This window comes from Odontomachus brunneus, unplaced genomic scaffold, assembly GCF_010583005.1.
Source record: "Odontomachus brunneus isolate Ranch 3 - 2012 unplaced genomic scaffold, Obru_v1 Obru_scaffold_015, whole genome shotgun sequence".
Taxonomy (NCBI): domain Eukaryota; kingdom Metazoa; phylum Arthropoda; class Insecta; order Hymenoptera; family Formicidae; genus Odontomachus; species Odontomachus brunneus.
In genome coordinates, this window is record NW_022639465.1 from 1,485,345 (window position 1) to 1,498,781 (window position 13,437).

Here is a 13,437-nt window from a genome sequence, read left to right on the forward strand (position 1 = left end):
TTGAATTCTTTTTTAATTCTCTGTCCTATCTGGGTAGCTTTTAAGGGTGGTTGCAACATTACAAACATCTCTTCTTCATCTGAAGAATCAATTAATTTCCAGTTTCGAATTATGTGAAGCGCTATGTTATTCACTGTCCTGTGACGTTCTTTTCCTCTTTGTCAGGACTCCTACACTGTTGAGTGTAGTGTAGTGCAGTGCAGTGCTAGTGTAGTGTAGTCCCAGAGTGCTTTCCAGCTACGTACACTGTGTTACACAAAACCAGTTTATTGGTTGCATATTAGGCCTGTTCTTTATAGCTGCACTGCTGAACTAGTGCAATAAGTTAGAGTGAGAAAACGTATATTTGTCTCACTTTAATATATTGCACCAGTTCAGCAGTGCAACTATAAAGAACAGGCCTATTATCTTACAAGATATTTTAGATAATATGTGGCTAATAAATTGATTTTGTGTAACACAAGGTTTGTTCTTTCGACCTGACCTAGGGCTGCACTGGAACTGTACTAGTTGAAGAAAGTTCAAGATAGTGCAGACCAGTGCAAAGATATATATGGGTCTGAAAAGAACGGGTAAGAGCAAGTTAGAGCAGTGTAAGATGGCGGACAACATGGTTGGATTAAATAACATAGATCAATTTATGGTCATGTTTTCGCACTTATAGCATTTCATGTTTTGTTGAACAATCCTATTTCTTTTAAAAACTGTTTTGTGTTGGATACCCATACAACAAATCCCTCCGAAAAAACGTCCAAGAGCCTTCCCAGGATGTCTTTCGGATATTTTGTGCTGTTTGGATAACATTCTAAATACTTCTTTTATGTCATTCTACATTATATATTTATTATATATTTATCTACATTATATATTTATTATATATTTAAGTATTTACTTACTGTTTATAGATTCCGTCGTCGGATTATTTCTTCTACGTAATGTCAACTAGGTATACCGATTTTACAGGTTATAGATACAAATTTAAATTTTTTCGGTTAGCTGCCCTGCACTGCTTGCTCTACCTCCAGACCTAGGGCAGTCAGTTCATTGAACTCGCTGCACTAGTTCAGCCTGCACTGTTCGAAAGAACACATTTTCTTGCACTGTTCTGATCGAAAGAACGCATTAGTGCAAACTTCGTGAACTAGTGCAGCCAGTTCAGGTCGAAAGAACAAACTTTTTGTGTAACACAGTATGATGTAGCTGGAAAGCATCCCCAGTGTAGTTCCAGTGCAGAGGAAAAGAACAGACCTACGGTAGCGCTGAATAGCGCTGATAGTGAGCTTCCCGAACGCACGAAGTTAACGCTTAGCCGCCATCTTATTGACACGGGTGATGTTGCGTTGATCCCGCTTGTTTTATTCCTTCGGCGAACAGTGCGTTTTATTCGCGCTCCGGGGTGATTTTCATCATTTCCTGGAGAAATGACTCAATTTCTCCCACCGAATTTGTTAGCGTTATTCGCGCCGCGCGACCCGATCCCGTATTTACCACCGGCTAACAAACTCCCGCACGAGAAGAAGGTCGGCGGCTACATAGGAGTCGGGACATTTCTTAAGTACTTTGAGGTGAGGCAAATGTTTAATTCTTGAAACCTGACTTTTGCTCACATACTCTGGCTCACATACTTGTGTTTTTCATATTGAGCGAACTGTTTGGGGAACAGTTTTGTTCATTTCAATTGTAATATTTGCTTCTTGCTACTATGGGTTATGCAGAGATATATATAGGATATGAAAATATTGAATGTTAGTCACTATTTTAACGAGTCTGGAGATGATGCAGTTTTACTTATTTTCAAGTCTTTCAAGTGACAATCATTGGAGACAAGTTTATCTATTTTTTAACAAAACAACCTTGTAGGATCCTAAAGAAACACCACCACCAGTACGCGTAGAGACTCGAGAAGAACGTCTTGAACGTAGGAGAAGAGAACGTGCTGAACAAGTTGCTTATAAACTTGAGCAGGAAATTGCAGTATGGGATCCAGCTGGTATTTCAAATGTAACAGCAGATCCTTTCAAGACTCTGTTTGTAGCTCGTATTGTAAGTTGTATAATAGTACTCATATTTATATATATATATATATATATATACACAAAGAATATATAATACATATACACATAAGATATATTATCACATTCACTACCAGTATCATACATAAGTGATACTTTATGATCTCTCATATGTCATATATGTATGACGTCAAAAATTTTATTCTGTACCTACATAAACAAAATTTTGAGTCTGTTTTGTACTGTCACAAGAAAAAAAAGGATCTGTAGGAGTAGTTTCTTAAATGAGCCTTGGTAGTGAATGTATTATACAGCGTGTGTCAGATAATCATTGCGAATATCGCAAGATGGTATAGGGTTTTTATGTTTACCTTAATCCATATTATGTTTCCACAAGAGCTTCAAAGATTGTTCTGGCACACTCTGTATAGTATTATATGTACACAAAAAAATATTCTATTGCTAAAAAAAGCAATTATTCAGTTTATTTTCTGTTTACTTTCAGATTATTAAGTAATGATTATCTTTCATAAAGAATATTCTTTTGATAGCAGTCTCAAAGTATATTTATCAGAAATTTAGAAAAGCTCATAAAAGAGAGTTTATAAAGCATATAAAGGAGAGTTGATTTTCTTTACAAAAATATTACAAGATTTTTTTTTAAGAAAATGTTAGTTCAACTCTATGTAATAACCAAATTGAATTTTTGTTATAATTTAATATTCTTGATTAAAATGTTAAGCTTACTAGGATGCAAAATATATTTTGAATAAATTTGATTATGATTATAAATTTGATTTTGATTATGATTATGAATTTGCTTATGATAAATTTATGATAGATTTGTGGATATATAAGTTTGTGAAATATTTGAAATAAGTAACATTCATTTAAATATAATATAAATTCTTCTGTATATATCTAGGAAATATATAATTATGTATTAAGACGTACATTTCTTTTTATAGAATTATGACACTTCAGAATCCAAACTCAGGAGAGAATTTGAGGTATATGGACCTGTGAAAAAGGTAAATATGACTCTTCATTATAATAATTTATTCATTATAATAATATAGTGAGAATATTCTGACCTTTCTCTTTTGCAGATTGTAGTAATACATAATACAGTTAATGGCAAGCCTCGAGGATATGCTTTCATTGAATATGAGCACGAACGAGATATGCACTGTAAGTAACAACAGCATGGAGAGGTAAAAAAAAAAAAGAGAAAAGAAATGCACCCTTGCCGCGAAATTCAACGAGCCCCGTATAGTCTGGAAATTTACCCTTATTTAGCGTCACTTTCAGCTAGATTTAGTGGGGACAGGGCTATAGTTAGGCTACCTGTTTTTATCGGTACTTAAACCAGACGTTTAGGGGGGGTCCCCGTCATACGCACACCCATGCAGGAATACCGTTCTGTAAATGCATAAATACGGTAAAAAGCGAAACGAATGAACGAACGTATGAACAAACAAACGACGTGAACGTTTATTGGCTATCTTTGATTAATGCAGTTTTTATCTTGTTCTTGGTACAGCGTGGTGGCCGCTGCCGGCAACTAGTGCCGTTCACTATTCCATGCAAAATCCCTGAACCTGCCTGATATGATAGGTTTGTATGTGTGGTAAGATCCAACATACAACAACGTTTGCTAGCGTCTACTTGCTTACCCTACTTATCGTGTCTGAATTTTATCGAGCGACACGCACGGTTTCGGTCGAATGGCTAACGGGCGACCGTGATGACACCCGCCACGCTCTTTACGGGGCCTTCCGACCCGTTTTGACGATACATGTCCGAGTCAAGTTTCTCTCTTAGAACACGTCCCGTTAAAACTCCGTGAATTCGGGGATTCGTGGATCCTATGGGATCGGCGGCATCGAATGGCCCGTAAAATCTACGGGTGTCAGGATCCGCGTTAGTATCTACGGATCCGAGAATTGCGTGAAAGTTAGCATTCTACATTGAAATTGATTGATGAGCTTCTAGGATGAAGGTTCAGGGACACATATACACACTTTATTAGATACTCGTTCGGAGGTGAATACAGTGAAAGTGTAGAGTGCATTTTGCATACATATTTGTCGTTTTACATGCATACACACATGTACAGACGTACTGAACAGCAGGATAATATTTTGCAACTAGAACAGCCGCCGTAATTTTGTGGCTTGAAGGTAGAAGGATAAATGTCTTATATGTGAACAGGCATTTGCTTTCTACCTGTGTCATGGAATGGCATTGATTCTCCTAATATTATGAAGTTGATACTCTAAAATGGGATGAGGTTCCATCCTATGGTATGTATCTTGCACATTTACACGAAACGTACAGTTAGCTCATGCGTTTCATTTCAACACGTTTATCGTTAGGTGGATTCTTTTTTTTTTTACTTACAGTAGTGATTTTGAGACTGTTAATTCTTTTCTTTTTTTTGGTCACGGGCACGGAAGTTTCGTTGAGGAATGTAGGAACTGAATTAATGCTGGAAGGACGTGCCATAATCGATATGCGGCAACGATTAAATACATGTGCAGAGTGAGTCATCTAACGTTAGTTTCCAAAATATCTCTGTTGTTTGTTACATTAAAGAGGAGAATGCGAGAGGAGTAAATTATGCGTTTGAAGAAGGATCGACCAGTCACAATATATTTATTTCTTCCAATTACATAACTTGTTCCTTTTACATTTTTCTCTGATATAAAAGAAAGCAGAGATACCTTAGAATTTGACGTTAGATGACCCACCCTGTTTATATACACACTTTTTCGATTGGTTTTGAGTGAGTGAACATAGTTCGTAGTAGATTTAAGCACAAAATTTGCATGAACGATGACGGATGTACAAAGCGTGCCCAAAGTATGCGATGATATTAGCTGTTTGGTGAACACCTGCATCTCAAGGAAGCGATTAAAAAGTAACCGCGCACACAAGTCCTTGAACATATCAATTTCGATATAGAATACTAATTGCTTTTAGTACTCGGGATCGGTCGTTTTCTCGCGTTTCGCAGTATCGTTTCCTGTGTGATTGGAATAACACGCATGCTGCACTTGTGGATTGTAAGATCTCTGAGTTCTCCGATTTGTCGGGTCGACGGATCTAGTTGGGCATCCTGAGTCCTTGTGAATTCTAAAATCTTTAGGTTCCATGATACCCGGGAGATCTAGAATGCAAGGACCGCGATCCTCCAGATCGTGTCCCGATTTTGCTCGAGAGCCCTCGAGTCCTACGATCGCACATTTGCGGCGCCGGAAACCGGCAGACGAGTTTCCCTTCTCCTTTAGAATCAGAGAGACGTGCAGTCGAGAGTTAGCGAAGCGTGTAGAGTATTCCGTGGCACTTCGCCCTTAACATTACGATAAATGTAATCTACTATTAGATCATTGTAACACACGTACCATAAGTATGTACGAACATGCGCAAACGGTTTGGTCGTAAGTAAAACGAAAAGAAAGCGCACCAGGTAAACGCAATGTAAACCTCTTCGGAGATCGAACGAACGAACGAACGAACGAACGTATGAAGACTGGGCATCTTCGCAATGAGTAATCTCCTCGCGAGTCTCTTACACAAGTTCATTTCACGATTAGACCGTACCTCTAAGCTTTGTGTTAACTTCCGTACGTAAGTAGCCGCGGTAGGTATTTTTTGTATTTGCTATACTTTTTTGGATCTTAAACAGCAAGTAGATTTAAGCTGCTCCGAGAAAAAGATTCGAAGCCGTTTGGTCGCCGTGTGCGGTTGCAACTATAAGCTTGACGTGACGTGTCTTCATTTTACGTCGTAAAATGCCACTTGATATTGGATATTGGACTTTTTGCACTTCAGAATTGTTACGACGATTATTTACGAACATTTCAGAGGGATAATATTTATTAAATAAATTCCATTTGTAAGCAAAGGGCTATTCTCTTATTTTTGTGTGTAGAATTCTTGTAGAAAAAGAGAGAGAAAGAGTATCTATATGATTTTTATTTAAAACTTGAGATATTCAGATATTCACTTTTAATTTTATACGTCAATTTTGAGTCTCAGTAAATAATTGTTATTTTATTTTTTTTTAACAAGATGTTTCATGAATCATGCTTACGTGAAGCTGTTTGAAGTAGTTTTATTTGTATTATTTACGTAATGATATAATACTGCTCCTTGCATTCTTTTTATTCGTGTTTTACGTGTAAAATGAAACATGCTGACAAAGCAAAAGTGCACGTGATCGGGAGCGATTCCTACGACTATCTTGCTACTCCAGCATCATCCGCAAAGACTCTGCAACAATCATTGGTGGTCTGATCGATTCCGCTGCGAGAGCAGCATCGGCGGTCGAGATGTAGACACTTTCTCAACATTAACAAACATCTTCCTCAGGGTATGCAACGAGAGTGCGCCCACTGGCGCTGTCCGATTTGCGATTTGCAAATCTTGTCTGATTCCAAAGCACGTCGTTCTCTCGAACGGCTGCTGTTCGCAGTTCTCCGGCTTTCGGAAAGTTGCGGACAAAATTCAATCGATTTTTCCCCTTTTCTTCTTCTCACGATTCTACCACTCCAGTGAAATAGACATCGTAGAAATTTCTCCGACAAAGAATCTGCGGAACCGAGGATCCTTTGGATTCAGTGACATGCGTGTTCGATCTGCGGATTGAAGCGTACACGTGTCCAAAATTTTCTAGGTTCTAGAACCGACGGATCTTCGAAAACGCGAGTGTTCGCGAATTTCAAAATTCACAGGTTCTCGAAGCCACGGTCTTCGTGGTGGAGAATTTGAGAGTATTCACATGAATGGCCCGCGAATTCTAGGATCTGTAGATTCTAGTCTGTTTTTTTTTTAAAGGTTCCGTAGGTCCGAGAACCATTGGATTATAGAATTCGAGGATCCTAGAAAACTGCCTGTTCGAGAATATGCGAGTCGTAGAAGGCATAGCTTCGAAAATTCGCGTATTCGAGGATTAATAGATCGGAAGAGTCGTTGTGGGTCCTGAAATCCTTGCTTTTCGAGGGCTCGTCTGCAAAGATTTCCGGATCCGTTGACGCTCGATTTTCGAATCCTCCGACCATTCGCGACCTCGAAGACGTTTGACTTCAGGACCCGCAGTTTCAAAAGATTCGCGTTAGGTTCTCAGAATTCGTCCCCTTCGTCGGGACCTAAACAATCTCGCTGTAGCCACATAAATTATCTAGGCGCTTGGAACCGCTGGCGAACAGTAATTCCTGACTCGGTACCTTTTAGCTGCTTATAAGCATGCGGATGGTAAGAAAATAGATGGTCGCAGAGTATTGGTCGATGTCGAGCGCGCGAGAACGGTAAAAGGCTGGCTACCACGAAGACTCGGCGGTGGCTTGGGCGGCACTCGCAGAGGAGGTCCCGATGTCAACATCAAGCACTCGGGACGAGAGGATAACGAGAGGGAGCGAGAGCGGTACCGCTTGGAACGCGAGAGGGAGACTTCGGGACGTGGCCTCGACAGAGACAGGTAAGACGGAGGTCCTCGTTGTGAGTAGAATCAATGTGACACAATGTGAAGGCAATTACGAAGACCGATACCTGATCTAATCGCCTTAGGGATCGCGACCGCCTGGATAGAGAGCGCCGGAGATCGCGCGATCGCAAGCGAAGGAGCAGAAGCAGATCACGCGACCGCAAGCGCAGGCGAAGTCGCGACCGACTGCCGGATCCTGACATCGAGGAGATTCAGCGAGACGAACGGCCACGCGACAGAAGGGATCGCGATAGAGATCGCGATCGCGATAGAGATCGCAAGAGGCGACGATCGAGGAGCAACGATCGGGATCGTGACAGGGATCGTAAGCGGGACAAGCGTGACCGGGATCGCGATCGCAGGGACAGGAAGGAGCGCGGCGATCGTCAGGACGAGGACACGAAAGAGATCCGAATTAAGGAGGAGCCTATGGACGGTGAGTTTGATTCAAGACTCCTGGCTATTCGTCATATTGAGTCGTGACTTAAGGATGTTGCGATTCCATGAAAGCATCGAAACTCATATTGAAATGAGTAGTTTTACAAACTACTCTTGAGGACTTTGCACGTCTTTCGTACGAATAATAATCTTACTATGGTATAAAGATTTATATAATAATAATCTTACTATGGTATAAAGACTTTTACTTTCTGTATTAGATTTTCTACGGTTTATGATCCAAAAATCTTAAAAAGGATATGTTGAGGCTCCTGTGTCTTTGTTGAGACTGCCGTTGTTTGATGACGTCAGAAATGAGTAATGATATGCTAAAAATTATTGCGGTATATATGGAAATAAGACAATATACGCACAAAATTATTTGACCGATCACATGCGATCAGTAGAATCAGTTTTCGCGGCAATTGTATAAATTTAATGGACATGAGAGAGAAGGGAACATAATTCTGTATATTTCGTATGCGAAAAATGATATTAACAGAAATTAAGGGTGAACTGAAACTTTTGAGCGGCACTGTATACCACGTTAATTTTACACAGCTATTTATTGATTGTTGAGAGAAGAGGATAGTTTTGGGGGCGTGTTAGTAAGTATGCTCAAACGATCGGAAATATTCTTTCATAAAAATATTTTTTACTTGAATATGGCACGCAAGAATTTTGGACATTGTGTCTTCTGACGTCTTCTGACATCATCAATCCAGAGTTCTCCGACTAGACACTTTAAGATAGGATGATTCCCGCAAGAAAACGCACATTTTTATTTTCCTCTTTTCAAAACCTAATGCGAAGATAAATGCGTCCTTTGCGACAAACGTTCACGTAAAATTTATCTTTCAGATTACCCAGACTACAGTAATACGTTCCCGACGTCGGGTTCGTACTTCACCGCCGTCAAGTACGAGGACGATAACGATCAGGAGGTGGAGGAGAAATACCGGATTCCGGAGGGTCGACCCGACCCGCCTCCTTACAACAATTACGATTCCGTACAAGATTATTGATCTCGCCAGTGCATGTTTTTCGTCCTGTCCCGTTTTTTTTCTACTGTGCGTGATAAGCCGTTGCATTGTCATGGTGTTGTTTCTCCTACATAACATAATTGGCTCTGTAAAGAGCAAAGAAATGCTTAGAAGAATTAATCACATTGATCAAACTGCCGTGAAAAATTCGCGTAATGTTTGTTTCAATACAATCGAAATTTATGCTGATTTGAAGTCGTCTATGTCTGTCCCCTTTTATCTCTCTCTCACACACACACACACACATACACACACACACACTCTCTCTCTCTCTCTCTCTCTTTCCCCTTTCTTTCTCTCATGATACAAATACGTTCCACTTAAAAGGTAATGTTTCCTTGCATTAATGAATTAAAAAAAGGTAGCAGTCAGTGAAATATTGCATTGTACTATTCGACAATAATGAATGGTTTGGATTTATTTTCATTATTTTGCCCATACGTGTGCATAACTATATACATATGTGTACACAACAAGTGCATATGTATCTGCGTATGCAATAGATAATTTATTTTCGCGACTGCTACATGTATATTTATACATATTCGGATAAAATAAACCATGCGATTAATTCGTTACGTATTCTATCTTGTTTCTCTTCGTGCTCCCATCGTAACCTAGAAATTTTCTCCGACGGATAATTCCATTTCACGAAACGCGACTCGATCTTGATTTTATACATCGCTCTGCAATTCTGCCAATCGATTCGTAAAAGCTTGATCGTTTGATATGCAAGAACTGCCACGCGAGCGCCAACTTTTGCAGTGAGCAAAACAGAAGTCCGGTCGATTAATGCGGTTTAATGCACGAATGAAATGGCAACGAAGTGAAAATCTATATTTCTTCCTTTATTTTCGCCGGTGGATATTTTTAATCGAAAACCGTCGATCGTATTATCGTACGTGGAACTACTTTCGCTCTCTCGTCTAATTTTACACTCCCTTCAAATTGGAGGTTTAATTTCACTAGTGACAAGATTGATTTCTCGACTCGCATATTTACGAATGCCTTCCACATTTTCGGAATCGTTTCACATGCTCGGCTGTCAAAGCGTTGACGCACTAAATTTAAATGGCCTCCTTATTACGACGTGTCTATTAATTGCGAGCTACGGCCTTTCATCGTTAATTGGCACGTCATGTAACACTGTGTCTCTAACTAATTCCCGTTGCGAACTCCTTATCGTGTTCGCGCGATGTTCCCGCTAACTGGCCGATACGTACATTAGCGATCGCCTTCCGGAAATTGCAATCTCTTCCCCTTTCCCCGGTTTCTGTGCACCTGTCGAAATTACACTCTAATCTGTCGTTCGTCAGTTTTTTAAAAGGAGTCACGGCAAATTGCTCACGTACGTTGACTTTGTGAGTGAAGGTTTTTCTTGGTTTTTTTTTTATGTTGATCTCTTCGGCAGGACTCCTATCATGGAGAGTTTTAGCTCGACGAGAGAGTTTCCTCTTTTTTACAGAGCGACGCGCTATTTAATTGGATGTTTCCTATCGGAAAGTATGAAGCGCGGATTTGAGCTTTAAAAGAGAATCTGTAAAACTATCTGTAAAACTTTACAGGCAGTATTTTCGTTCGTATTTTGTATCGTTTTTCTATTTAGTTGTGTGGAATAATAAGCTTATACAGAGTAGAAGTACAAACAAGTAGTCAGTGTATGGCGGTAAGTATTCATTGACTATTTGCTTTATTTTATCATATTCGGTGGAAAATCTAATCATGTACATGTGTGGAAATCTTTCTGTGCAAACTTTTCCGATATTCTTAAGCCTCTGAATTCAGATGCAAAAGTACAGCAGTGTTTTTCAAAATTTTTTGTTTGGAACATCCACACTTTCGATAGCTGCAGAACTTGGATTAGGCAAATATTACGCTTAAGATTTTACATTTAAATTTTTTTTCTGTTTTTGTCACATATTGACATAACGCTTCTATTTATTTTTGCATGTATTTTCATTGCGTAAAACCGTTTGGAATTTTGTGCAACCAATACGACGTAAACTTTGCGGAAAAATATCAGTATTCTGTCAGCAAAGTTTTCAGCTTCAGCATCCCCTTAACGTCAAGAAGCTTGTTAAAATAATCAAAAACTGAACGGAAAAAAGTAGATCGCTGAGCAACCCATCATGTCGCGAAGGGTCAAAAAACAAAATAAAATAATCCCAATATTTTTTTTTCTTTCATTCCTTTTTCTTTTTCTTCTTAAAATTTATATTAGTAAACAGTAATTAGGAAAAAGAAAAATTTTATTTAAAATTTCATTTAAAAAAATATATCTATTTTTTTTCGATGTAATATCTGGCTTTGGCACAAACGTGTCACAAAGTTTCAATAGATTGCGTTGAAAAATATATACCTACTAGAATCACCGTTGACCCTAGCTTGTCGTTTAAGGGTTAATAATGAAATACCGTATATGTCCGTGCAGCGCGCTGGAGATTGAAAACAGGAATAAGTTAAACAAAGGCGATCGATTGAAATATAGATTAAAAGGGTGTTCCAATATGCGACACGAGTGTTTCCCCCTGACGTAACACCGGTGAGCGAGAACGGTTTATTCTACGAACACTTTTATGATGCACGACAGGAGACTCAAACTTTGTCCCGAATGTTCGTGCGATACAACGGTGGTTATTGGAACGTTGACGTTTCAGTGGATCGCAGTTCCGATGATCCCCGAGGGGGAGACGGGTAAGCGAAACGGGCCGATGTTTAGTATTCTGGCGGCGGAAGCGATATCCGTAGAGACCGTGTAAGTTGATATAATGCATCGTACTGACAGGGTTAGTCGAACGAGTGGATGGATAGGTAGCGAGATAGTCGGATAACACATGGATAGACACGTGGATGTTACGTACATAGAATAATGTTTATCGAGTATACGCGCCACTATTTTCCTTGAAATTAATATTTATAAAGTAAAGTATATTAAAAATCGATATTGAGCGTACGGGATATTTATAAGTCTTCCACCTAACGTGTACTTTACCGCGGCACTTCCTGATATGCGTATTCATCGCACGCAATGGTAAAATCGCTCTCGAACCAGAGAAATGGCGTAGGAAAGAAAAAAAAATAGTTAAATTGAATCACTAGTTGAATAACGAATTTTCTCGTCGACTGCCAAGTTTCTTGGTCTGAAGGCTGCTGACTTGCAATGAATATATACAGTCGAACGCATGGATGCTATATCATTCATTAGATTGATAGTCACTAAACATTTCGAAATAGCCGCATTCGTCGCTAAACTACACGTTTCTCATGACTGTTGATTAATTTAGCAAGCGGAAATGCGTCCATAGAAAGAGTTGTCTACTCATATGGCGTGTAATCGGTAAAGGGACAGCAAAATGTTAAAGAGATGGGTAAGTAAGAAACTAGTATAAAATTAATTTAAATAATTAATCGGAGAAAAATATATATGTATGTTGTTACATGTTGTAACATTATTATTTTTCTTCTGTTGATTATACACCTTATATTTTATCAGTAAGGATTGTCACCTTTAATACTAAGAAATTTACTTTTCGAGCTGAAAATCGGTTCGAATATATAATTAATTGTATAATAATTACGACAACATGCATATATATATTTTTTTTCCGATTTTTCTTCGATTAATTATTCGACACGTCAATCTGTCAAAATATCACTTCTGCTTTGAACACTCTTCTTTAATTAGTCAATAGTTGTGGGAAAGTTAGAAACAAATGCGGCCGGCCAAAAGTCTTTAGTTACTGTCGATATATCGATGGTATAGCATCTACGAGATCAGGTGTACAGTCCAATTGTATGATCGAGCGAAGAGAATCTTAAAGGATCTTTTTCCTTTAGGTGCCCGAAAAATATACACGTTGGCTAGTATAGTTTGTTTGAGGCATACTCTTCATAGACTACATTATATAATTGTGTAAATATAATTATATTGTGTACATATAATTGTAACTACATTATGTAATTGTGTAAAGCAGAATTGATTTATCTATAGAAAGAAAGTCGTTGTCATGCACATATGATGAGCGAACGTGTTAAGTAAAACTAAAAATTTTGGTAAAGATGAGCTTGAAATGAGAGATTGGTTTGTCACACATGTGTGACACTGGTTAACCAACGTGTTAATTAGCGCGATGTAACGATCCATTACCGTCACCACCGTTGTTGTCATTCCTTTTCGTTCTCACGTGTAACTTCACACACTTGTTCTCGTTGTTACTTAATCTCTTGCGTTGGCATCTAATTGGCGGACTTGTATGCATCTGTTTGAGTTCTCGCTCGAAAAGAGAATTATACATTCTAATTCAATTTGAACATATTTTACACAATCTCACAGAATTCTCCTCTAAGGGTTTTATTATTACAAAATAATAACCTCAGGCCAATGTTGGGCATTAATCGATTAAAAAATTTCCTTTGATCAAGATAATTAGCAAATCAGTAACTAAAATTAATTAAC

General features: G+C 38.7%; 1 protein-coding gene across 1 annotated transcript; it reads left to right on the forward strand.

Annotated features, from left to right (window-relative positions):
• The first annotated feature begins 1,102 nt into the window (after positions 1-1,102).
• On the forward strand, positions 1,103-9,563 carry LOC116841351 (U1 small nuclear ribonucleoprotein 70 kDa-like). Its single transcript, XM_032809161.1, is given in 9 exon segments — positions 1,103-1,565; positions 1,861-2,043; positions 2,981-3,043; positions 3,122-3,203; positions 3,556-3,600; positions 3,603-3,629; positions 7,251-7,494; positions 7,584-7,936; positions 8,800-9,563. Coding segments are annotated over 9 exon segments (1,305 nt in total). The 5' UTR covers positions 1,103-1,421; the 3' UTR covers positions 8,964-9,563.
• The last annotated feature ends 3,874 nt before the right edge of the window (positions 9,564-13,437 follow it).